Source organism: Micromys minutus (genome assembly GCF_963924665.1).
Source record: "Micromys minutus genome assembly, chromosome: 3".
NCBI lineage: Eukaryota > Metazoa > Chordata > Mammalia > Rodentia > Muridae > Micromys > Micromys minutus.
The window spans coordinates 85,796,224-85,824,211 of NC_137972.1; the positions used below are offsets into that span (position 1 = coordinate 85,796,224).

Sequence of the window (27,988 nt, forward strand, 5' to 3'; positions counted from 1 at the left end):
GAGACAAATAGCTGTTTTGATCAAAAATAAAATTAATTCTTAAATCTTACACCATATAGAAAAATACATATATTATGATGGATCAAAGATTAAGAAATAAAAATGCAAATATTCCAAACTCTACACACAATTTTGGAAGGGCTCACAAGTTCTCTGAAACTCATTTAAGGAACCCAGATTATTATAGAAGAACTGTTAATTTTAATTTCTATAGTATTAAAATATCAATGTCTAATTCTACATGTACTTTTAAGATTATGTCACATGCAAAATAATGAAGATGAACACATTAACTTATTATTATAACTTTATAAAACCTCCGAACTGCAACTAGGAACAGAAACATGTCGATACCCATGAATGACAACTTAAAAAGAAACAATCAATTTGAGTCTGAGTGCATACCATACCGTACAAGTGTGTTCTAGGCTATTAAGCCTTTTAAAATCGAAGTCAACTAAACCTGTAGTTCTTGAAAGTCAACATATGCAATGTTCTTCTCAAATTTGATTAAAACAATAAATACAACTTATATTTAATATGAGTAACTGTAACAAACTCAATCATCTATTGTAGGAATTCGGTATTAAAATGCAATACTTCCACCTGCATTAATCTCATACACATGGAAAAACATCTGCAGATAATTACCATTAAGAATGCAAATATATTTTACCATGGAACAAAATTTGTAATAATGTTAGAAATCATACATTTGCATAATATACAATGAAGCTGTAGACAGTCTACATTATGGTACTCTATCTTAAGGTGAAAACAATATTTAAGTTAACAACAAATTTACTTGAGGCAAAATATGTTTATTACAGAACAGGTTCTTATAGTAAGCAAGGCAACATTAGATCAACCACTTAGATTATCATGGATGAAGTATAGCTTTAAAACTGTAATAAAGACGAACGTAAATGCTAACATGCTCTTCTCTTCTTATAAATGGGATGATGTAGAAAAGCAAAGCTTCAGTGTATAGGGGTTGGAACCATCTGTAAAAATTGAGAAAAAAAATCAAAGTTAATAATCCATCAAAATTTCAAGACTACTTTGAATAATAAATTATTCTAACATTTTACTATTGGTCATAATAATATAAAGAAGAAAAACTCTTAAATATTTATGTGTATGAGTGTTTTGTCTGTAGATACGTCTGTAGTTATGCCATTAATGCGCATGCCTGGTGCCCCTCAGAGGCCAAAAGAGGTGCCAGATCCCCTGCATTGGAGTTACACTGAGCTACTATGTGGGTGCCAAAAGGGGCAGTCAGTGCTCTTAATCACTAAGCCACTCTAGTCCCAGGAAGGAAATTCTATATGCATGGTAAATTTTAACTGTCCCTACTTAACAGACAGCAAGCTCCACAAAAACAGTGTGTTACTACATTCCCACTGTTCTAAGCATTAAGAACATACTCAATTCTCAAGTGAATTAGTTCACCATGAAAGATCAATAACAGGATAAAACAGCCATCACACCGGAGTGCATTTTAATAGAGCATATGCTAACGGCACAGCACCTTGGTGGGAACTTAAGTTGAAAACTTTCTAAAATTAAACAATTTATATTACAAGGAGGTATTTTTCTTAATTTTTTAGGTAATTTTCAACATATGCAAAATACTACCCAGCTTCTATAATTTAACACTTGGCAGTACTATTATCTGCTGGTGCCCCACAAACATTTGGGTGCATGTTTAAAGCATGTTTCCACATAGAAAACACTCAAGTAATTTTTAAAACCTTTGTCCCTCTCTTTTTATTGGAATGAAGTCTTGCTGTTTATGTTGCCCAGGCTGGTCATAGAATTCATCAGCTCCTGACATTCCCACCCAGTCTCTTGAGGATCTGGAACTAGAGGCTCACACCCCAACCCTGCGGTGGCTTGTTTCCTTTTACTGTCACCGCACTCACCCATAGTTGTTTTTATTATTATTATTATTATTATTATTATTATTATTATTATTATTTTGAAATAGGATCCCATATAGCCTAGGCTGGCCTCTGGTTACCACCTCCTGAACACTAAAATTAAAAGTGTACCATATTTAGCTAGTGCTTTTTTTAAGATGGAATTTAAATACCCTTTAGATACAGGATCAAAGTAAATTATACAACATAGTTTCATCTGTTCATAACATATGAAAAAAAGGTCATTTACCCCTTATGGAGACAAACACAATACAACAGTATTTTTTCAGCTATCATACAGGTAAAAACTGAAGATATATAACTCAATGTTGTAAAATACTGGGCAATGGCCATTGTAATATGTCACAGGTGGTTCTGTAACCACAACAACCTTCTTAAAAGGACAATCTAACGTTTTGTCAAAAAAATATACATTAATGTCCTGTACTAAGGAAACTAACCTATACACTTTAGAAACACCAGCTCTTAGTCAGGTAGTAGCTACACAAGCTCCTCAGAGCTAGGTGCAGACAAGTTCTAAGCCAGACTGATTGGTATATGTGGCAGAACCTTCCCCTTATGAATAAAGATTCCAAGGAACCAATCAATAGGCAGTGGATAAAGAAGGCGGGCTGGAACTTTAAAGAAGGGGGAGGGGGAAGGTGGAGCAAGAGAAAGATGCTGAGTAGGGCTTTAAAAAGCCACAGGTAGCTATGAACATCTTATAAGGAGTGCATTGTTACAGGACAATTTGTTTTACATCAATAGGAACTGGCTCTGAGTTCATTGTGTGGACGTTTTGTGGGGTAAGAATTTACAAATCTATATCTGACTGATAAGTTTCAAGCTTCTAGAGTTTTGACTTTACCAGGTTATAGGGATTTGTGATAGCTAACCACAGAAGGCAGAGGGCTGGGAATGTGAGCAGAGAGCCTGGTGGGCTGATAACAGGTTGGCCAGTCTGCTCAGGCCAGTCTGTCTGCCGCTGCCTTGCCAGCGGTAATGTGGGATTTCTATATTTTATTTCACACTACAGGTCTATATACTGAGTTCCAGACCAATCAGGGCTGTGTTCCTCATTCCAGAGTTTGGTTGAAGCCCACCACCAGTTGAGAAACAACATTTCCAGCACAATCAGTATTTCCTTGAAAGGTTACTGGACAAGAGATAATTCCTTCACACATTCATGTTATGACAGCAACGAACCAGGCTTAAGGCAAAATTTATTTAACTTTGGGTAGAGTTGCATTTCCTTCCCCAATAGACTTCCTGGCAATCTCAAACAAGACTGGTGACTTTGTTTACAAAGTGAAAACCATTTCCCTTCTTCACAGTTTTAATTGTAATCCTATCTAAGCCCCCCAAGAACCTCCCGGTGGTTTCATTTAGGTTTTAACAACCTTTTAAAGAAAGCTTCAACCCCACCAAAATCTGCGACAAATACTGTCAAGCCAGTGGGGAGCTGCTTCTCTGAAGAAGAAGCACACTACTTTTTCCTGAGCACCTCCATCCTCCTCTCTTTCTGGCAGTGAGTACTTCACACAGGTTTGCATTCCAGAAGACAGTGCCTACTGGGTCACTTACTTGGGACTCGTATCTGATAGTGATTGAGCGCAGTAAGAGCTTCCACAGCATCTGTTTTGCATTTCCACTCCAACAGCCCAGACAGAGTTTTCGCAGAAGCTACAACAAAACAAAACAAACACAAACCCAGTGGTTACTTACGTGTCAGCAATCTTCCTGTAAAACTTGAAAACTTCCCCAAAGATGCTCACTTACCTTTCGCATCAAATACTTTATATTTGATGAATGGAAGAACTTCGTGGTCGTTACACAACTGCCAAGGAAAGGTAAAACTTTATCAGAAACAGAGTTAATAAAACTCTCTTAAAAAGATAGCTTTATAGTATCATTTAAGCCTTTAGTGTAACATGAATTAGTTTATGTTCAACTTAACATCAAGTTCTATGAGAAAAAAAAAACAGTGAAAATTGAAACTATGTAAATAATTTCATATATAATAAAACAACAGCTTTTTTAAAGTTATAATACATTTCCTCAGACTTAGAGTTATCTGAATACTAAATAACACCACCAACCTCCAACCTCTGCACACACAAATTCAAACCAAACTAACAACAAAAAGCAGGATTTTAGAAAAATTTAAAAATGAGGTTTAACTATGAGGTACTACATAAACTTAAAGCAGGAAGAGCAGCATTTTATACACTCTTCTTCAGTGCCTACCTTTGTGAAGGTCTCCTCTGTGACACACAGCGGGACATTGTAGTAATGCAGCACACACGAGGGCGGCTGGATTATATTCTTAGAGGCTTGGCCAGCACTTGTAAAGCGATTATTTTTGCTCATTGCAAAATCTTTGTAGCTGCTCGTACCATCCTCTAGCTCAAAGATTTGACTTGGAACAACTGAATGTTGTTTAGACACACTGGCGAGTAGAAAAGAAAAACACAATATATCTTGTTAGACAAAAAGCAGCAGCAGATCATTACACAGGTTTCTATGAATCAACAAAAGAAGGTGATATTTAAATTTAGTGCAGGTGATCATTTATCCAAGGGGATTGGTCCAGGAACCCCACCCACCCCCCTGTCAAGGAAAATAAACAAGATGCTCAAGTCTCTATCAAATGCTATAGGATGCACATTAACCTATGCACAACCTTCTGTATTATCTACTCTTTTCGTTTTGGGTGTTTGTTTTTGTTTCCGAGAGAAGCAGGCCTGGAACTCACTATGTAACTGAGGATGACTTTAGTTTTCTGATCCTCCTGTCTCCACCTTCCAAGTGCTCGGATTACTGGTATAGCCACGATGCCTGATTTTATTGCCTTTTTTATAATGCAAATCACTGCTATAAACTTCTTATAACACAGTATAAATATTAAATGTATAGATGTGTTATTTAAGAAATACTATGTTTATGTTCTATACAAATATTTGTTTTCTCACAAATATTTTCCAATAATGGATGGGTCAATCAATAGGTACAGAATATATCAACTGTATGCATTTTGGTTCTAATCAGTCATTTCTATATTTTAGGTTAGAAAGAAAATATATCAAATATATTCTCTTGTTAACTTATACGTTTTAACATTGTTTTATGATAATGAAAGTAAAACTTAGGAGATCTCGATTAATAGATGGCTCAGTGGTTAAGAGTGCTTACTGCTACTGCAGAGGACCTGAGTTCAGTTCCCAGCACCAAAGCCAACTGGCTCACAACCACCTGTATTTCCAGTGACAGGGAATAATGCCCTCTTCTGAACTTTTTGGACATTTGCACTCATGTATGCAAAAATATTTTTAAAATGAAAAAAAATACATTTAAAATTAGAACAATTATATAACCTTAAAACTTGCTGCCAATAATAACAATACTAATATTGTTACCTTCAGATATATGCTTAGTTACTACAAAATAGCCTAAAGTTTACAAGAATTTCAAAATATTCTTTAACATTTATAACTTAAGACAAGTAATTACCAAACATTAAGTCTTTTCCCAAACAGTTTGACATTATTAAGGTGTGTGACAGCTCTTTCCACAGCATACTCGTCACCCATTTCTACGAGTGCTGTGCCAGGAATGGTCTTCATAAACTTTACCTGCAAACACAAAAATGCCCCCAAAGATCATTTCTTAGAGTCTTAACCTTAATCCATCATTTATGAGATAGCTTTAACTCTTACCAAAACTGAGTGAGTTAAAGGGGGAGTCTGTTCTGTAACTGTACTCTACTGCACACTGAGCACAGGTTACCTCAAGGTTTTAACTGTGTGCTCTAGAGCTAATCTACTTAATCCTCTACTATAGACTGTCAGATGAAGATAATGAAGATAATGACAGAATCCCCAGGCACTCAGCCATTTTGTCAATATTTATTCAACAAATGTATCACAATCCACCACTAAACATTAGATAGAACTTGGGGCTGAAGAGATGGCTCAGCAGTGAATAGCATTCACTCACTGCTGCTCTTCTAGAGGACCAGGTTTAACCCCAGCACCCACATGGTCTCTAACTCTAGTTCCAGAGCCCTTTTCTGGCCTCCTGGGTACCAGGCATCCAAGTGGTACATAGACATACATAGGAAAAACCCATACACATAGAACACAATAAATAAAAGTTTAGAAAGTATTAAATTTTTGAGGTAATATGAAACGAAACAGTAGAATTAGTCAAACTACATACCAAAAACTAAGTCATGATACAATTCTCAACACCAAAGACAGATTACTAACTTCCAGAATTTTAGTTGTCTGCCTACCCATAGACCAAATACAGTGTCTTTTCTTCTTCCTCTTTTCAGTATGATGGAATGATGGAACTAACTTTTGTCTAGGACTCTCAAGAGCTGCTTATCAAAACTTTAGAATTAATGAACTAAGAACTAAAAACACCAAGTTTTTAAGCTATGTTCCCACTCCCATACGAGTGACTTGCAGATTTATACCTTATCACTAGCAAAAGAACATTAAAATCAGTTACAATAGAGGAAAAAACTAGTAGACAATATTGAAACATTCTGTCAAAGTGGATCAGTTTCAGATATTAACTGAGCTCAAATAAAAACATACCGTCCCTCACAACGCTGAGTTGGCTCAACAGTTAATATTTGCTCTTACAAAGAACCTGGATTTAGTACTAGCACACACATATGTGGTTCATACTATTCTTAACTCCAGTTTCAGGGGTTCCAACACCCTCTGCTGATTTCCATGAATACCAGGCACACATGTGACGCACAGGTATGCATGCAAGCAAAACATTCATTTAACAAAAATTTTTAAAAAATTTCATATCATGCCATCTAGAAAGCAAATGTGCAGCACCACTCCCCACCCTCCAAAGCAAGCTTTGAGACACATTTACAAATACCTAGCTCCAAGAGTATAACTGTTCTTTCAAAATCTATAGTTTAACATGTTCAATGTTAAGACCTGTTTGAAGTGATCAAAGGCTTTCTATGCCTATTACAGTAAAAACATCATAAACTGAAAATGAACTTAAATACCCAGTCTAGCCAATATCACACAACCTGGCTGACACTGTAAAGAATCAGTATCGGTCTTTTGCTCATGTGAGAATAACTGAAAAGTCTGGGCTGTTGCCGCTTCTCAGGATTACAGAGAAATATTACACAATAGTACAGCAAATCTTAAATCTAGAGTATGATTTTTATTAGATGTATCACATTCATAATATTATAAAGTATAAAAACCAGGAGTCAAACGACTGCTAAACTAACACTAGTTATCCAGGCTTTACACCATCAGTATACAGGAGGGGATTAAAGTGCTGCTTTGGACCTTGCTCTTTACATTTAAAGCATTATTACTAACCAGATAATATCTAAGTGTTACTGATCACTTACCATTTCTGTAGATAACACATTTTTTAAAGCTTATATGAGTCATTAGTGATTTCCTGATTAAAGTATGTGCAGCATTTTTTGAATTACCACTAAATATTCCACCCAAATAAACTAAGAAAATAAAATATACCTTTTCAATATTTCCATACAAGCAGAACAGGTTGAAGACTCTTGAACAATTCATTTTGAGCTGATGTAATCCACTAACCATTACAACGGACCCAGATGGACTTCCTCCATGCATGTAAGAGGAAGAAGCTTGTGGTAATGGATAAGCCACAAGTTCAGGTGTATCTCGAGAGCCCATCCTATAACGACTTGGTAAAGGTAATAACGGACCATGTGATCCTGTAAAAAGGACCAAATAATAAATAAGTAAAACACAAGTACCTATTTCCATTTACAGAAGTTAGTAGATACACTTCACCATATAAAAATCCAGAACCTGTGTGTTCTAAACAGGCACTCCAACCCAAATTAAATTTTCATAATTAGTTTCATGTACATTAAAAACAAACAAAAACCCTCAAGTATACAAATACTTAATTAAATATGTACAGAAAATAAATCAAATCAGCATTTACATGTACCACATCCAACAGACTTAGCTATACCTATATATACAATAGTCTATATTTTTCAAAAGATTTAAGACTAAGCTATAGAATAGAGAGCCAGTGTAAAACTTTGGGATATTTAAGTATGTGTGTGTATGTATATATGAAGCTATGATTCAGCCAGACATGGTGACATACACTATAAACCTGTAGTTAGGAAGGCAAGAGGACCCAGAACTAAAAGGTTATCCTTAGTTACATAAAAGACAACCTAGGTTACGAAGTCCTTTTTAAAAGAGAAAAAAGGAACACCAACACAACAGAAAACCCACCATTGAGATTAATTCCATTGTATATAAATTATATCTCCAATTTTTTTAAAAAAAGTCTCTTTTAGAAGAAGAAGATGTAATCAAATATAAGAAACTACCTTCATATACCTTATATAAATATAAAAAAAAAAACATTTTTAAGCCAGTGTGATGGTGTATGCTTTTACTCCCAACACAAAGGAGGCTGAGTCAAGTGAATCTCTGTGAGGTGTGAAGACAGCCAAAGTTACAAAGTGAGACCCTGTTTCAAACAAGCCCCCACCAAAGAGAAAAAAAATCATTTTCAGCTCTGCAAAAAGTTCTCCTTGAATATATTGTATTCTTATTAAAATACTTGAATATATTGCATTCTTATTAAAATAAAGACTAGAATTCATTAGGTAGTACCTTATTTATACACAGGTCTTCTATCATTCTCCATTAATACTTCATTTGGTGTGTGTGTGTGTGTGTGTGTGTGTGTGTGTGTGTCTGTCTGTCTGTCTGTCTGTCTGTCTATGGTACATGTCCTATGGTAAAGGTGAAAACAGAGGACAACTTGCAAGAGTCTGTTCTCTTGTTCTTCATGTGGGTTCCAAGAATCAAATTCGGGTTTTCAGGCTTGGCAGCAAGTGTCTTTACCCACTGATTCATCTCACAGGCCTGCAATCTTTTTTCTTTTTTTCTTTTAAAAAAGGAGCTGGAGAAATAGCTCAGTGGTTAGGAATACTGACTGCTCTTCGAGAGGACCCACACAGTAGCTCACGACTGTCTGTCTGTAACTCCAGTTCCAGGGAATTCAGCATCCTTACAGATATACACACACATATTTAAAAAAAAAAAAAAAAAAATCAAGAACCCAGCAGAAAATATCTAAAACTCTAATGGAATACCAACCTCGCCCTGCCACCACTAATCTCTTAATCTGAGAATCATGGTTTTTGCACCTACAGTTTCATTTTCAAGCTTTTTCTTAGGAGTGTGACAGAATGGAAAGTTGTGTAGAGACTGAGGTAGTACCAACAACAGGCAGAGAATGCTAACAGCAATTAGGAAAAACCCAGAAGCAGCAACTAAGATGAAAACCTACAGTGCAGAAACAAACCCAGGGACCGAGTTGTACCAAATGGAATCTTATATGTTCTAGCCTCTTCCAGCACCTGTACATGTGATATACATAAACCCATGCAGGCACACACATTTAAAAAAAAAAAAAGACAACGGAATCCTCTTGAGTAAGTGAATAATGAAATAAAAACAAACCCCAAATATCCAAGGCTCTCCTAAGTTAGTGGTTAGAGAAGCACTGTCTAGAATGTATACAGAGGAGCAACAAATACCAAATCTCAAGCTGTTTCCTTATTGTTAAAAAGAAACTTTTATCATTTGGTTTTTCTTTTCTTCTTCTTCTTTTTTTTTTTGGTTAGGACTCAAGGACTTTGATCAACATTTGCTAAGACATTATTCAGATTATACGGTCTCCCTGCCACAAGCATTTGCTTATGGCACAATTATCCTTCACTAAGATCACTACCCTTTCCCTACAGACAGTAAAAGACCTGCAACAGACAAGCAGTAGAAACTTCTACTGAGCTTGAGTTGAACAAAATTCATAAATGTTGATCAAATACAAATAAAAATGATGATTTTACTACGACTATAAGTCATCAGAATTAAATTATCTACATCATTTAGACTGTTGCGTATAGCTATCAGCCCTAAATCATAGATGCAAGTCTTGATGCTTTAGAAAAAACTAATGTTTCATATAATCAATTTATATGGAAAATGCTATATAAATGGCATTATGAACATTCTAAATCATTTCCTGTTTTTCAGAATACTGATCCAGGAACTATATCTAATAATGCTAGCCATCAACATGCAAGTGCTTGAAGCTCACTGTTCAAGTTTGGCTCAAAGCCAGTCTGGTTTACACTCGAGTTCCAGACCTGCTGGAGATAATATAACAGTGAAACCATATCTTTTACACAAAAAAATAAATTAAAAAATTGTGACAGTATAAAATTTATTCTGATAGAGCAATGAATAAATTTAATCTAGCTAAAAATATGCACGACTCTTATTTTAGATCAATACCTAGAAAAATTCAAGATGTAATCACAAAATGCAAATAAAGCTATTCTGTTCAACTGTTGCTCTGAAGGGTACAGTTGTGATCTTCACATCTGTAAAATCTCAGTATCCCCAGGACACGCTCTTATCTTCTTTGCACTTCATCTTGCTACACCTCTTTCTCTCTCTCTCTCTCTCTCTCTCTCTCTCTCTCTCTCTCTCTCTCTTTCTCTTTCTTTCTTTAAAATTTTCAGTCTCTGCCTTAAGCCCATGTGCTTACTTCTCTTAGGAAGCAGAACAAATCCATCTCCAAGTTCAGTATCTTACGGATGTAGCTGAGAATATAAATGAACCCACACAACCCACGACAACTGTTTCCTGAAGGCCACACTCGCTCCACCGTCTCCGTGACCCTACTTAAGACCTATCACTGTGCACTTCTCTTTACATACGCTGCACTTAAAACTTTACCCAGCAAACAATAAAATCAAGTATCAACAATTCTCACAACAGGCTTTTTTTAAAGTAAAAGGTTCTAATAGAGTAATTTACTTGTCTATCTAATTCTTTTCAGTAAAATATGTGATAATAGAATATTATTCTTGTTTTTTCACTTGGTCTTTTAAATTTTTCTAGCTACTTTGGCAAATGTCCAACCAGGTTTTGGGCTTCTGGTGACTACCATTAACACATTTTGGCTCTTAACTAGTAATGTGATCCTTCTGTAATACATCAGTCCTTCTTTACTGCAGAGACTAACTATACATATACACCTAAGCTACAGAAACCAAAGAAATCACACTAAGCCAGCAAGACGGCTCTATGGGTAAAAGGTGCCTGCCTCCAAGCCTAACAGCCTGAGTCCAATCCCTGGGTACCACATGCTGAAAGAGAACTAAGCCCTCTGACCTAGCCACTGACATGCCCACACAAAATAAAAATGCAATTAAAAAAAATTTTTTTAAAGGACTGTACAACACTTTTAACAAGAAAAAAAGTTACCTTCTCTGCCATACAGATTACTAAAAAAACACTGAATTGTTATCACAGATGTAAGAAATACATTTTTCAAGTTTTAAAGAAGACAATGGCTGCTCTTTCAGAAGAACTGGGTTTAATTCCCAGCCAGCACTACATGCAGGTGGCTTACAATTGTCTAACTCCAGGTCCAGGGATCCACTACATCCCGCTGGCCTCTGCATGCAGCAGACACACACACTGTGCACAGACGTACATGCAGACTAAACACCCATGCACATAAAACATAATTTAATTAAAAGAAGGAAATACAGCCAGTAGCTAAAACTTCAAGAATGGTCATAAAATGGGAAAGTAATTTGTGAACTGAACCAACTTTATGATAAATCTAAAGACTTCCAAGACATATCAAGTTCAACTTTCTTCCACTTTAAAAAAAAACAAAAAAAGATAAAATTTTCCACTTTAAAGCACAGACTACATAACATCAACAATCCCTGAAAATTAAAAAACTAAGCATCTATAAATAGAATCATGCTTCTTTCAATTGCCAAATGAAAATAAACCTACTAAGCAGTAATACCCCTTTCATGTCCTCTAAGCCAGAGTTCCTTACAAATCAAAACCAATCAATCAAACAAACAAGTATACAATCCCCCCCCAACCAATAGCTCTCAATTTATTCACAAATTATTTAATGTATCAATATCCTAAGAAAACAAAGGTTTTGGACAACTCTTTGGAAATAAACTACAACAGGTTAGGAGCTAAGGAAGAAAGACAAGAAACAGAGCATTCTTCATCAGAAATTCAGTATTCTAGTGGTTGACCTATGACCTTCCTTCTGCCTTGACAAACTTACCATAGCCATCATGTCTAAACGAAGAAGGATGATCTCCCAAAATGGCTTGTCTCTGGCGACCCTTTCCTCTATCTGACACAAAAGTAGAAACATGGTTTTAACAATTTTGATTCAAGTACTTAACAGAGTTTTCACATGGGAAACACCCATTCAAAACATCCATATACTTCATAAAAGAAATATGACTCCTGGTTAATTTTAAACATCCATTCATATCAAATTTAAATACAAACACCAAAAGTTTAAGAAAACAATTCTATCTAACAAATTCCACTGAAAATTATGTTCTTGATAAATGCCAAATACAATCACACTTTCAATGTAAAAGATTAGATGCTTTGCAGGAAGTGAATGTACACACTGCTAGAGCTTGACACTGTACAGAAGTTTTTACCAATACATGTCCTTAAAACAAGCTTGTAAGTGCAGTACTTTGAAAGACAGTACCTGAATCATACTATTAGCTTCAACAGCAACACATTTTCAAAGTAGGCTTCTTTCAAGAAGTTTCAGCATAAGCCAACAACAACCTGTATTACATGGTTTCACAATCAGTAAACACAGAGTATTTTATATGTACATACACATATTTACAAACACCTACTTGAGAGCTGAAAATTTGCACATCACTGGCTTATGTTGTATCATATATAGGTCATTTTCTATTGACCATAATAACATCAAGCAGAAGTATGAGCAACCTCCAGAGTTTAAATGCCAAGATAAACCTAGCCAAGGGGGCTACATTATTGGATGAGAATACTACAATACTCTAAAGATAATTTTTATTCTAGCTATATTTTCAAAAACAGCATGCCAATTTTCTCAAATCTTATGAGATATCATTTTAAAAAATTACTTCCAGGTTTCCAAAATAGGACTTCTAGTATCTGTTAGCAAATTTCAAATCATCATATACTTTTAGAAGTTTGCCGATTGAACTACAGTGCCAAAATATCCTTAGTCACCTAAACAAGCAAGGTTTATGGAAGATGAGAAATGCTTTAACTTTCACGTCAGCCTAGACAAGTCTATTTTTAATTACCCATTTTAACCAAGCTAATCATACCACGGAAAGGGACTGGAGGGGGTCATCTAGTTCAGCTTTTATTCAATTAAACAAACAAACTCTTATAACCATCCCTTTTGGCCACTGCTTAACCAACCACAGCAATAAGGCATTCACTATCTTTCTTTACATTTATATATAACCTAAATTTCAAGAAAATCATTTTTTTACACAGAATAGGAACTGATCTTCTACCTACATTCTCATGTATTTAAAACCTAATTCTTAGTACTAAACATTCTTCCAAATGCTCCTGAACACTTAATGTGGCCTCCCCTCAATCACTGCTTCTCCAGGCTAAAAAAAAGAAAAAAGAAAAAAGAAAAAGCCACTTAACATGGATTCCAGCATTTCCCAATATTTGTCTCAATCCTCTTAAGTTAATCCAGTCTGTAGATTCCTAAGCTAAATTTGTCTGCTTGAGCAGATACCACTAAATACTAAATTTAATTCCCCATTTCTTATAAGAACCATAATGTTTTCATGAATTTAACTGTTCAGGCTAAGGATTCTCTGTAATAAAATAAAATGTAATCACATTTTAAAATAATGAAATTGTATTTTAATGAGTTTTTTTTAATAGTAAAGCTATTATGAAGATCTTGTCTTTTATTTGTTTTGTTTTTGAGACAGTATCTCACATAGCTCAGGTTGACTTCAAACTCCTGATTCTTTGCCTCTACTTCCCAAGTGCTGGAATTATAGGCATGCACCACCATATCTGGCTCTCCATAAAGGTCTTTAGAAAAGGAAACAAATAGATTGTAATGATCTGTCAATTTGACTCAAGCTTAAATCACTACAGAAACTATGTTTATGTTTAAAAGCTGCCATTCTAGCCAGAAAGCTACCTGTCAATAATAAATTAGAAAAATTAGAGTACTTTCCTTAAAAGCATAAATATAAATTATTTTACTTCCTTAATTATGTTTTATTCTTCAAATATCTACCTTATAAATTATCTAACTAGAATTCCATTAAAAAAAAAAAGCTGGTTTTGTGTAAAATTCAGACCTTTTAAAAGAATACAATGTTAAAATGTATAAATGTTTTATTGGGTGCAATTGCACCTTTCATCCAGCATTCTGAAGGCAAGGTTATGATATATAAGTTCAAAGCTACCCTGATCTACAGATTGAGTTCCAAGACAGTCAGGGCCACACAGAGAAACCCTGTCTTGAAGTCTCCCAGCCCCAGAAAGAAAAAAGAAAAGGAAGGAAGGGTGAACAGGTAGGTAGATAGGTAAGTCAGACCACCAGACCAAGCAAGTTTATAGTGAAAACTTAAGTTTTCAATAACAGTGTTCACAAGTGAGAGATTTCTCATCAACCATTCATCCTCTTGTTTGAGTTCCTAAGGATTTGGTTTCCAGTATTGGATTCAACTCTATCAAGCATAGACCAAGCAAATTTCCACAAGTATCAAAATTTGGGGGGCCTAACAAAGCTACATTTTACAAAACAAACCTACTTATAATTCCAGGCATAAGATGAAATGGTTTCCTGGAAACTGAGAGCAAACAAAGTCAATCTCAGTATCTGAACATTCGAAGGACCAACACTGTGTTTTACTCTCTCCTTTGGCTTATGTACATGTACCATAGAGTACCTACTGCTCAAGATATTTCCTAGCTAACTATTGGCACATTCATCTTGAGTTTTTCTAATTTGTAGTTTACTGTTAATATTGTAGTTGAAATGTAGCCAATACTGAAGCCCCCTTGTTTTTACAAGATTGACATTTTAATTTGTATATTCCAAAATTACCAGTTACTTAACAATTTATCAGTAAAATTTATGCTTGTGAAATTTAGCATTTATAGACTACTGATGGAAATGCATTTCAAATGAAATGCTCTTAATATTCAGATTTACCAAGTTTAGAAATATTCTATCTTGAAAGGGACACATTATTTTCACCTATATTTGAAATGTCAAATTTTCTGGTTACACAAATTAACATAAGTAAAAAAAGCCCTTGTTACAAAATGACAACTTATAAACAACCACTTACAAAAATCAAACCACACAGAAAAACATCTTTTACATATAATGCACCTTTTCATTTTGTTAGAACCTCTGTTCATGTTCATAATTAGGAAAAAACAAAAACAATAACAAGGTAAACTTAAATGCAACAAATGTGTACTTTTTTGTGCTGAGGATCAAACACAGGGGCTATGCATGCTAAGCACATGCTTTATACCACTGACCTGTTTATCCCCAGACAAATGCGCACCTTTCTAATCCACGTATCTTTAATGTTTGTGTGGATTGGTTAAAACATTATCAATTCCCAAGGTCTGTAGATAAACTGACCCCTTGTTAAAACCAATTGACAATTTAAAATCTAAGCTGAAAACAGTTACATCAATGGGCAGTGAGCTTTACAACATTGCATAGTCTAGTTTTCATAAAAAGATCTGCCGCTGAAACCTTAAGGGAAATCCGATCAGTATACATACAACTTGAGTAAATGGGCACAGTCTATCATGGTGTTCATCCCATGCAAGTCTGAAGTACTGTTAAATGGCGTCCTTTAAAGACTTGGGGTGATGATGCATGTAGTATGCAGTCAAGGTGAATTGCAAGTCTGAGTTTTTCAGAGGGCTTGTGCTGATGCCGATGTTGTGCATGATGAAGTGTAGAGTCAGCCTGCCGGAGTCCTCTATCCTTCTTAATGCCTCGTCCAGCTTGGGGGGAAAGTCCTTTCCATAGAGAAGCAGTGTGCAAGTTTGCAGTTTGTAAGGAATATTCTGTATCAGTTTTCTCTCCTCCAAAGAGAGAGAGCTGCTTGGAGAAATGCAAGTCCTTGAACTGCGGGCGTGCCTGTATGTGAGGGCTCCTTGTTGAACTAAATATAAATAAGCTCAGCAGGTACCAGTAGGGGGCACTAATGTCCAAGGTTCATTTCCAGCATTACAAGGACTTTTGCAACAAAAGCATTCAGCAACAAGATTTTCATTTTAATTAACTAGCTCATCTCAGAAAAAAATTACAACTGCTTGTAAAAGTTTCTCAGCAGATCTCAGTACATTCTAAAATTCGTGAAATACCTACCTCGTCTTCCCAAATAAGGTTTAGTGTAGTCCCAACTGTCATTGTCATTCCTAATAACATTTAGACGAGTTGGCTGTTGAAAGTGAAGATAAGTAAGTTTAAACTGAATACCAAGTATAAATATTTCTTTGGTAGAGTGTTGAAAAAAAAAAACTTACCCTTGCATATTCAATTTTTAGTGTGCAACATCCAGCATATATATCAGCTCCATTGAGCGCTGCTTTAGCTTTCTGGGCGCAAAGGACGGACTCAAACGTAAGGTTTTATTAAGGAAATGTGGCTGAATTTAGTTGTGCTTCATTCCCAAGGATGAAAAGAAAACCAGAACTATGTTTCTGGGAATGTTTTCCCAAATATAACTTCTAAGTAAATCTTTATTTAATAAAGATTTATTTTAAAGATTGAGAACAGCAAAGAAAATATAACATGATCAACACTGCCCACATTTATCCTTCCAAATCACTAGAAGGTCTATAAAGTAGAGAATGATGAATTAGGTTCTGTTCCCTAGTGAAGGGCAATCTATAACTATAAAACAGAAAATTATTTTACTCTTAAAGAACAGGGCCAAGGAAGTAACACAGTTGTTGGGCTAGCATGTAAGGCCTATAGGTTCAATCCTCAGCACTTTAGGGGACTATTTTATGGTATGAAGTTATCAAAAGAGTAAAATTCCCCTATAAGTACTGCAGTTCCATCTCTTAAGCAGGGTGTGCTAGTGCACACCTTTAATCTCTGCAGTCAGAAATGGCTCATCTCTCAACTGATGGCCAGTCAGTTAGTTACTCAAGACCCCATCTCAAAATAAGAAAACAAGCAAACAAACAAAACGTAAGACTGCTTTAAGATGAAAATACATTTACCTAAAAATTCTCAGAGGAAAAAAATGAATATGAATTACAAATACTTCTATACATCAGCAACACATTTACAAATAAAGGATATTCAACCATTGCTTGTATGCCATTCCTTTTGAATATAACAATACGCTGTACTTTTCCAACAGGGTTGCATACAGTATATAGAACATCCTACAAAGAAAACAAAGTGTATTTATTCATTTTTTATATTTAGAAAAATTTAAATTATATTCCATTTTGTTTTATCTAAAAAGTCAAACTTTACAAGGCATCACTCCTCTTAATTACTAAACTTTTCTTAAAGAGGATCTCATTTTATAATTCTAACTGACCATGCAGACCAGGATAGCCTCAAAATAAGCAATCTACCCACTTTGGCCTCCTGAATGCTGGAATCAGAGGCATGACCATACCCAGCTATTAACCACCTTTTTTAAAGGGTAAAGAGTGGGGCTAGAGGAGCAGTGGTTCTCAATTTTCCTAATGTTGGGACCCTTTAATACAACTCCTCATGCTGTGGTGACCCCCAACCATAAAATTATTGCATTGCCGCTTCATATCTGTAATTTTGCTACAGTTGAGTATCATATTGTAAATATCTGACATGTGACCATGTGAAAGGTTGAGAATCACTGGGCTAGAGGTAGCTCAGATCAGATCCTGATTGGGTTTCCAGTAACACAGCAGCTAACAACCATCTGTAACTCCAGTTCCAGGGGATTTAGGATGCTCTCTTATGGCCTCCAAGGGGATTACACACGTGGTAAATGAACATACATACATGCAGGGAAAACACCGATACACAAAAAATAAAAATAAATATTGAAAAAAATTATCTCCGCATGTTGTTGCACATCTTAAATTCTAGCACTTGAGAGGCAGAGGCAGGCAGATCTCTTTAAGTCCCACATCAAACTGGTCCACATAGCAAGTTTCAGGTCAGCTAGGGCCACATAATGAAAATGTGTCTCAAAAGAAAACAACAAAAACAAAACTAGTTGGCAGATAAGTAAACTTGTTATTTGTTAGTTGTTATAGAAGTAGTTTGCTCTACTGAAATACATACCACTGTAATTGGATAAAGAGGATTCTGAATAGAAAGCAAGAGGACTTTGTTGCCCCCTGATGGGTCATCAGTATTTCCTGGTCGAGTGATTCTTTTACTTGTAGAATAGTTGAAGAAAGCCTGCTGGCCAGCAATGTACACAGGCACATCTGCAGCAAATGTCACACATTCTTTGGCACTATCGATATTTTCAAACTCCACCAGAGCCTGTCGTTTAAATGGCATCATCATCACATAGCTGAAAAGGAAGAAGTATGATTTATTCTCAGTCAAGTAAAAGCAGACTTTAATCCTCTTGAATGAACACTTATTCATCTCATGCCCTACTCAAGCCCTATCCATTACCCTTCCCCCTCCCACAAAGCATGAGAAAACATCAAGACACAGAAACTAAAAACTCCAGAGCCAACAAGAAAACCCACAGTTCAACAGTTCAACAGCAGGAACTAGCTGGCATGGTGGCACAGCTGTGATCTCAGCACGTCCAAGTGAAGGCAGAAGGGGACTTCAAGTTCAAAGCCAGTCTCAAAAGAAAATAGCAGAAGCACCCACACAACAGTAACTAAGAGTTATTTCTATATTATTTTATTAAAAACAGATAACTAGAAGCAACCATAGATTGACCAAAGTTCATAAGTAATTTACCCCAAAATACTCTAAACAGTCCATGAAAACACATCTAACAGAAGAATTCAGTCATCATGTTTAACTATGAACATGAGAATGAGGTATTTACTTTTGAAAATACATTCCTTTGAGGGCTATATTTTAATAGACAAATAAGTGATAAATGGAGAGGTCCTAGCACTCAAGAGGCAAAGTCAGGAATAGCTCTGTGGATTTGAGGTCAGCGTGGTCTACACAGTGAGTTCCTAGCCAACCAGGGCTACATTTTAAGACCCTATGCAAAAAAAAAAAAAAAAAAAAAAAAGAAAGAAAAATCACAGTGCATGTTTTCCAACTGTAACAGGAGAAAAAACATATTCCCAATCGACAGGAATAAGAACTTCGACTGTCTTAAAATACAACGAACATGGTTTAATCATATCAAAAAACAAATACATCAAAGCCAGGCAGTCAAACCACTCTGCTTAGCAGATAGATATCCAGGACCCACAGCTCTTAGACACTGACAAATAGTGCAGTATTAGTAAAAACAAAACAAAAACCCACACATCAATTCATAACTTAGTAAATCCTACCTTCTTCGTTTATAAACCTCCAGAGTTATCAACAATTAGGGTTACTACACACATACTAGTATACTAGCAAGCAGCCTGGTATACTATAGGATCTCAGTACATAGCTATTACTCTATTTTCTTCAGAACTTGCCACACCCAACTTTATATCCTCAGAAGACAGACAGAGCCTGGCACAGAGCAGGCTATTAAGTATGTGTTGACCTAGTAGGTTGGTTAGCTATCCCCACCCACATCACTAAAATTAACAGGGAAACAGGTCTTGGATTTAAAACTATAGCAACTACAAGTACAACAGCAAGAAATATTTCTTATAGAAATAAATTCCTCAATAAAGTTTTGAAGCTTTTTATATGTAAAAAATATTAATCCTGGAATCAGGTCTGTCATTTTAAAAGGGGGGCAGGGGTGAAATGGCTCTGCACTTATTACTCTTACAGAAGACCAGGATTCAGGTCCCAGCACCCATATGGTGATTCACAACCACCTATATATAACTCCAGTTCCTGGAGACGCAGCACTCTCTTTTAAGACCTCTATGGAAACCATAAATACATGCAGACAAAACAATCACACACATTAACAAATCTAAAAGAGAATATATGCTGTCTCTTATACATACATACATAAATCATGGTGCAAGCTAAAGATGCCCCCTGGAAACACAGAAAACTAAAAATAAAAGTATGAAAGGTACTGGCCTATTATAGATTTGGTCATAATAAACCTGCTTTCTTGCTGGGTACAATGGCACACATTCAGAAGGCAGAGGAAGATGGAGTTCTGTGAGTTTCAGACCATCTTGGTCTACATAGCAAGTTCTAGGGTAGCCAGGGATGCATAAGACCCTGTGTCTTAAAAAGAAAATGTTCTCTCTACCCAAAATAAGACATTAACTAGAAGCAAACTCAAAAGAGTTACCAGACAGTAACTTTATTTGAAGACAGGACAAGGAGAATTTAAATGACACAGACATTTCAGCATGTGCTTAAACAGCCTGGTGAAAAAAAAATTTTTTTTAATCTTTATAAAGAATTAATGAGAAAGACCAAACAAAAACAAAAGAGCATGAGGAGTCAACACCATGAACATTTTTTTTTACCTACTAACTTGTTGAATGGCTGGTGATATATCATACTAAGCACCTACAAATAACCCCAGAATTTAAAAACAAGCTTAAGGCTCAGCAACAGAGAGAATTCAATCTCTAGCACCAGAACACAAAAGGTAGTAACAAGCTTAGACGTTCCCAAAGGCCTCTCTCATTGGGTCAGGATGCAAGTCCTAGGACTGAGTTTAATCCCTGGAACCACAGGGTAGAGACTTGACTCCCTCAAGTTGTCCTCTTACCTACACCCACTATAAGTAAATGTAAAAACTTAAAAAGCAAAGGGGGGGGGGAGTTGTCCAAAGATGGCAGATACCTATCATCCTAGCACTCAATAGGCCGAGATAAAATGAACACAAGCTTCAAGCTGGCCCTCCTTTAAGAGGAAGTGCTACCTCAAAAAAAAAAAATAAATAAATACATAAATAAAGGGGGGGTAGGGAGTTCTTAAGCAAACAATACATACAATCAAGTCAAAACAATCAAACAAGGCTTGCCCTCCCACATTATTTTCAATGTCTTTGAAGTCTCCATTCTCCTTACCATATTGTCCCAAATTTCTCCAGTGCCTCCACAAGGTCAGCTTCCACAACAGATTCACAGAGCCCTCGAACATGGACAACAGGGGAAACAGAAACCTTATGATGGCTTCCACCTCCCTCCTAGGGAAGAGAAAACAATTTCCAGTTAACTTCAAAAGCCTAAACTACAACTTTCAGTAAATTCAACTCTACATTATAAAGCAAACACATACACATTAAAAAAAAAAAAAAAAGACAAGTCAAATTACATATTAGCAGAAGGACCTGAAAATAAATTGAATATTTGATTTGAAATTGTTATTTCTAGTAGCCCCCCCCCAACCCCCAAACACATACAACCTTACAAGCTTTGGTTTTTCAAGGCAGGGTTTCTCTGTATAGACCAGGTTGGTCTCTAAAATTTTCATTTCTAAAAAAGGATGACCTTGAGACACGGGCACCTGCCACCACACCTGACTCCAAAGTTTAATCTCTAGAACCCACACAATAGTGAAAACGGAGAACTGTCTGTGTACACAAAATCATTTCTTTAAAAAAAAGTGTTCAAGCGGGGCTGGAGAGATGGCTGGTTGGCTCAGTAGTTAAGAGCACTGGCTGCTCATCCAGAGGTCCCGAGTTCAATTCCTCGGTGTTCAAGCCAGGAAGGGAGATGTGGTGACGTGCAATGTTTTATTTACTGAAGTGGTGGTCTCAAGAGTGATTTTTTTCTCATACCTTTTGGTCTTACATAATTTATAATGAATAAATTTACAACTATCTCACACTTAATATTGTTTGTACCCCCTTGGGAATTTTTGATCCCTGAATCTTTTTTTTTTTTTTAAAGATTCATTTATTTATTATATATAAGGACACTGTAGCTGTCTCCAGACACACCAGAAGAGGGCATTTGATCCAATTATAGATGGTTATGAGCCACCATGTGGTTGCTGGGATTTGAACTTGGAACCTCTGGAAGAACAGTTAGTGCTCTTAACCACTGAGCCATCTCTCCAGTCCTGATCCCTGCATCTTATATCTAGATAAATAGACAGACAGATATTTCCCCCTTAAACTACAAGAAATAAGGTTGTGGGCATCATAAGACTTCATCCCTAATTAGTTCATATTACTTTTACATAGCCTTTATCATTTTCATTAAGACAGAAATAAGTTAATGAGAAAAACCTATCAGTGTCTGCTTTCATATTTCTCCAACTATCATTACTTCTAACTGCACTTTTTAGACTATTATAAAATTCACCTTCTGAATTCAGTTTTGTGTCTCTAGAGCCTTTATCTTGGCAGTAACTTTTGAAGAGGCCTTTTAGCTTTGCCAGTTTCTCTCTAAGAACTGCCCATCATGAATAATGACTATGATGAATACAGTGCAAAAAATGGCTAGTTTTCAAATTGATCTCTCTCACAAAAATGGATTACAGAACAATTTTTAAAACTTCCTCAGAAGAGCTTACAGCGAAGTCACTCCCTAAAAGCTGAGGATTGAAAATGTTACTGCACTGATCTGGTCTGTGTATTATATACAAACCACAACCCTTTAACCCACAAATATGTATATTATCGTGTCAAGGAAATTTTTTTAAAAGAATTCAGAAAAGTCAGAAAATACTAAATATAATATAGTATTTGATGGAAAAGTAATTTTTCTCAACCTCAAGGCAAAAGACAACCTCATACTCCTTGTATTTCCTTATTCCCACTCAATCTATGATTCTTACAATTATCTACCTTAGTGTTTCTCTCACTTTAATTATATACCCATACATACTTCTGTTTGAGACAGGGTCTTACTATATAGCCCTGGCTAGCCTAGAACTCATTAAACTTATGTATGCTACTCTGCCATACCCATCTTTAACACAAAAACTTTCTATCATTCACTTTAAAACAATTAAAATTCCAGTTATTTCCAATTGAAAAGTTGACAATTCATCTTCTCAAACTATATTTCTACCGCTCCAAGGCTTAGTTCTTCTATCCCCCATCCTACCCCAAAATAGTACCTTTTTAATTTTTTAAATACATATATATGAGTACGCTGTAGCTGTCCTCAGATACACCAGAAGAGGGCATCAGATCCCATTACAAATGGTTGTGAGCCACCTTGTGGTTGCTGTGAATTGAACTCAGGACCTTTAGGAAAAGCAGTCAGTGCTCTTAACCGCTGAGCCGTCTCTCCAGCCCATTAACTTTTTAAAGAAAAGCTCTCATACATCCAAGGCTAGCTTCAAACTTCCTATGTAACAGAAAATGACCCTGAACTTCTGATCTTCATGCTAAGATTATAGGTATGCATCAAAATTCATGCAGTATAGAAAATCAAACCCACCATTTCACACAAACAAGGTAGGCAAAAACTTAGCAATATCCCAACCGTTAACACTCTTCTTAAATCACCATTTTCTCTATTTGTTAGATAGCTATGACAAAAAATTTGAACTCTTCTGCAACACAGAGCGAGCCTCTTTACCCACCCTAAAATCAGGTATGTATGTGTGTTGGTATGTAGCTGTGATATTTCAGAATACTAATCTTCTCTCATGCTAGGCAAGTACTCTCTACCTCTGAATCTTTATCCTAGTTACTGATTTTTAAACTAGTTGGCAAATGATTATTGATAATCCCCATCTATATACCAACTAAACTGGATGTGGTAGCAAACACCACAATCCCATCTCTCACATCACCAGCATCCATGGTTCAAGGCCAGGCTATGGCCCCATTAATACTTTTAGTATGTATTCTCCAGCTTAAGATATCCATTTAAAATCTTTTCTCCTACAGCAGTCTTTTCTTTTTTAAAAAGATTTGTTTATCTCATTCTTGAGTACACTGTAGCTGTCTTCAGACACGCCAGCAGAGGGCATCAGATCCCATTACAGATGGTTGTGAGCCACCATGTGGTTGCTGGAATTTGAACTCAGGACCTCTGGAAGAGCAGTCAGTGCTCTTAACTGCTGAGCCACCTCTCCAGCCCTACAGTGTCTTTTCATTTCGAGAGCTAGGTTGTTGTTTTCTATTTCCCCCTACCTCAAAGTAATGTTCCAAGTGTGTACCCAGCAAATGCAGTACACGCGGTTTTGTTTTCAGTTTTTTTTTTTTTTTTTACAATTCAATTCTTTCTTTGGACAAACTGGGTCAAACTATAAGGGAAGTTCAGTGGGTCCCCAATAATAGGCTCAAGGCTGCTCTTGTCATACCCATGCTATTCAATAGCCATTCAAGGGCAGCCTCAAGGACAAATTCTCACAAGCCAATCAAACTTTGTTCAATATAGCCTTTCATTTGGAAATCTTGGGCCATTTTTCTGTTTCAGTACCTTACAAAACTACTCATTAAAATTTGAAAACTCTAAATAGTTACCTTATTAGCAAACAAATTACCTAGCTTGTATGTTTTTTGGCTATTTGGGCCTTTTCTTTCCTTTTGGGGCTTTCTATTTGGGCAATTTTGCAGTTAATGTTATTTTAGCAGTTATCTTGGAGTCCAGGCTAACCTCAAACACATTATGCAGCTAAGGCTAGCCTTTAACAACTGAGTATCTTGCCTCTTCCCAATTGCTATGGCATCCCTGACCTTTCTTGGCTTTCTGAGATTGGTCTGGAGCCTGGGCTACACACCAGAAGAGGGCATCAGATCCCATTACAGATGGTTGTGAGCCACCATGTGGTTGCTGGGAATTGAACTCAGGACCTCTGGAAGAGCAGTCAGTGCTCTAACCACTGAACCATCTCTCCAGCCCACAGTTTCTCTTTTCACTTCACAAATTTCCAATTAGAGTTAAAAAGATAGTTCATAACTGTACCTAATCTGCATTTACTGTTTGACCACAGATGATTTCTTCTATAGGTTAAGAACCACTTAAGTTGGACTAAACTCCTCAGTTAAATGAAAACCATATTTCAACATCATAAAGTACTAGACGCTCTACCTTAATTACATACATGTTTCATAGCTGCAATAGTTTCAAAATATTACTGAAAAATTACAAGGAAGTTTTTTGAAAAAGGAGGCTCAAGAGATGGCTCAGCAGTTAAGAGCACTGCCTGGTGCTCTTCCAGAGGACCTAGGTTCAATTCCCAGCACCCACATAACAGTTCACAACTGTCTGTAATGGAGCTTCAAGTGATTTGACTGACATACTCATATAAGCACACATGCAAGCAAAAATACCAATGCACGTGAAATAAAACTTTTAAAAATTCTTGAAAATGGAAAAAATGAGTCTTCCTTAAACTCCAAGTTAGCCTATAAACTCTAGTGTTAAAATTTACAAATTAATTTACTGGAGTGGAGTGTCGATAGGGTCAGGAAGTTTCACAAGCTAGGCAAGCGCACCAAACCAAGCTACAGTCCTAGTTCCAGTTAAACCGTTAAATAAAAGCAGCTCTCCTTAACTACAGAGAAATGAACAACAATTTGAATTTATAACTACATACATTAATTCCCTTCTTGTCATTTGAAAGCTGCATTTATTTAACTTCAGCTTCAAGGAAGGAAAGCATGTACAGTCTTTCATATTTTACAGACTAAGAAAACTCAAGGGCATCAGTTAACTGAGTTTCTCGAGGTCACAAAAACCATATGCTAAGACTAGACTCCTGATCAAACTCAAGCCCTTGCCCAATGTCACTTCTATTGCTTGACTTATGTTAATTGCTCATTTCTTATTAGCATTCAAAAATAACTATTTTCGAAACAAAATTTTTATCTTGTTGCATGTGAACACATGAATATGTGTTTGCACCCCAATCTGAGTCAGAGGACAACATCTACCATGTGGGCTCTGGCAACTGAAACTGTAGGTTTTCTGGTGTTCGCAAGCACTCTTCCCCACTGCGCCATCCACCTCTCCTGCCAACTGTTTTAAGTGTTCCAAGACACTTAAAAGACATTTCATAGTATTATACCAAAAAAAAAAAAAAAAAAAAAAGGCTTTTGGCAAACTTATAACATTCTTACAATACTTGATTTTGATCGTAAGACACCCTAAGAAAATCATCATCTCCTTTATCCACAGTTCCGAGTTACATTCTGAGTATCTCAAAATGCTTGACAGAAAAATCCAGATAACTGCACGGAACCGATGCTTGACCGTGACCAAAAGGCCAAGAACGACTCACTAGATGGAAGTAGCTGTCCTTTGACCTCCATACTTGCCTGCAGGTTCCAATTCACACAAAACAAATGAATGTAATTTTTTTTTTTTTATTCAAACGGGCTGAAGAGCGAGCTCATCCAAAAAGCACCTAGTGCTCTTGCATAGAGGGCCGGAGTTTGACTCCCAGCACCCAGTCAGGTGACTCACACCTAAACTACCTTAACTCTACCGGCTGCCACCGACACTTGTTATGTACCCACACATAACTACTTTTTTTTTTTTTTAATTTAAGCTAGACCAATAAAAATTTGAACTTTTGAAAGGAAAGCCACCTCTAATTAAAAGGGTCAAAACAGTTCGGATAGATTTGCTTCCTTAAAGTCTCCATGGAACTAACTGAAGCTGTGGGCTACTCTGTCCACATTCCTTCAGCCTCCAGCTAGCATTTCTGATAAAGGAGGGTTTAAGGCATGTGTGACTACAGCTCTGAATTCATTTCCTTCTGTGGGGACAAACTTGGAAGGACACTACTAATGGAGAACTCGTCATTTGAAAACCTTTTATTTGACAGCAGGGGCACACTATATTACCCGCCCACACATTTTTGTAACATTTTGTTAGTGAAAACTATCCTGAGCCATCGGCCGGCCCACAAAGAGTTCTCGACCGAAGGAGTTAAAATAGCAAGGGAACCAAAGTATAGGGAAAAGCACGGGGGGCGTTAATTTGTCATTCAATCGCGGCTTTCAAGATGAGGCTACGAAAGCCTTCCCGTTACGGTGCCCGGCGCGAGGATGCTGCGGGACGCCGAGGCCGGGTCCCCGCACAGCCTCGGAGCCAGAGTTGTTCAACTAACAAAGAGCTGATCCCGCCGAGGGCGCGCGGCACAGCCTCCCGGAGCGGAAGCGACACCCGCCCCCGCCGCCCCCGCCGCCCCCGCCGCCCCCACCCCACTGCGGACTCCCTGAGGCCCCGGCACCCCAAGCCCAATCCCGCATTCGCCGTCAGGATTCGGGAAACGTGTACCAATAAACACATAAGCCCGAGTCCCCAGCGACACGCTCGGCGTGCACGCAGCAGCAAAGGAGAGGCGGGCGGGCGGGCCGGAGGGCCGGGGCCCTGCTGGAGGGACGCGGCGCCGCGCTTTGTTACCGTGGACGGGGGCATGCTCCGAGGGCCGCCGCCGCTGCCGCCTTCGTCGCCGCCGCTGCCTCCCTCATCGCCGTCGCCTTCGTCGCCTTCTTCTCCGCCGTCGCCTTCCTCGCCGCCGCAGCCGCCGCCGCTGCCTCCGTCGCCGCCGCCGCCGCTGTCGCTATCGCTCCCCGCCTGAGGCGTCGCTTCCTGGCGATTCTCGCTCTCCTCGGCCGAGTAGACGATCTCTCCCTCCTCCGTCTTGAGGCGCTTGGCCTGGCTCTCGAACTCCCGGTCCTCCTCGTACGTCTCCTCCTTCGGGGAGGAGGAGGTGGAGGACATGGCGGCGGTGGAGACGGCGCGGGATACGGGCCTCAGATGTCGCCGATCAGTCCCCGCCGCGGGCTGCGCCTCCTCAGCGCGGGTCTGAGCGGCTCCGGCGACCTCTGCGGCGCGCTCCAGGAGCCCGTGACAGAGAAGGGAGCGCGGGCTGAGGGGACGCTTCCCTTTATCTCCCAGCCAGCCTCCAGCCTCTCCCTCCGCCAGCTTCACGGCTCCCAGCCCCGGGGGGAACGCGAAACTAAGGATGCGGCCCGGGCAGCGGCTTCCGGTCTTCCCTCCTCCCTAATCCGCTCCCCGCCGCTCAGGCGGAGCCTCCACCCGCCTTGACTGCTGCCGGGCGGGATCGAATCCTCAGCCCAAGAGTTCCCGCCCCCCTCGCCGAATTCTTGCCTCCTATTGGCT

The 27,988-nt window shown here is 37.7% G+C and overlaps 1 protein-coding gene across 1 annotated transcript; it reads right to left on the reverse strand.

The window, feature by feature from the left end:
* HNRNPLL (heterogeneous nuclear ribonucleoprotein L like) lies at window positions 1-27,797 on the reverse strand. Its single transcript, XM_080913769.1, has 13 exons — window positions 27,266-27,797; window positions 21,014-21,132; window positions 18,162-18,399; window positions 17,181-17,266; window positions 16,394-16,490; window positions 16,236-16,308; window positions 12,108-12,179; window positions 7,454-7,671; window positions 5,433-5,554; window positions 4,170-4,371; window positions 3,702-3,759; window positions 3,507-3,605; window positions 1-1,004 (listed from the first exon to the last, which is right to left on the reverse strand). Exons 1-13 carry the CDS (start codon window positions 27,584-27,586, stop codon window positions 949-951), a joined length of 1,761 nt encoding a protein of 586 aa, XP_080769895.1. The 5' UTR covers window positions 27,587-27,797; the 3' UTR covers window positions 1-948.
* Between the last annotated feature and the right edge of the window lie 191 nt (window positions 27,798-27,988).

Bases quoted from the DNA above. Each gene is read 5' to 3' on its own strand.
- HNRNPLL (XM_080913769.1), bottom strand. From the start codon at position 27,586: ATGTCCTCCACCTCCTCCTCCCCGAAGGAGGAGACGTACGAGGAGGAC. The intron at 16,491-17,180 runs ATATCCTTTATT...ATAAAACCTTAC, and splicing joins GGCATACAAGCAATGGTTGA to GTTTGAGTCCGTCCTTTGCG. The intron at 16,309-16,393 runs GTAAGTTTTTTT...CACTTTCAACAG, and splicing joins TAAAAATTGAATATGCAAGG to CCAACTCGTCTAAATGTTAT.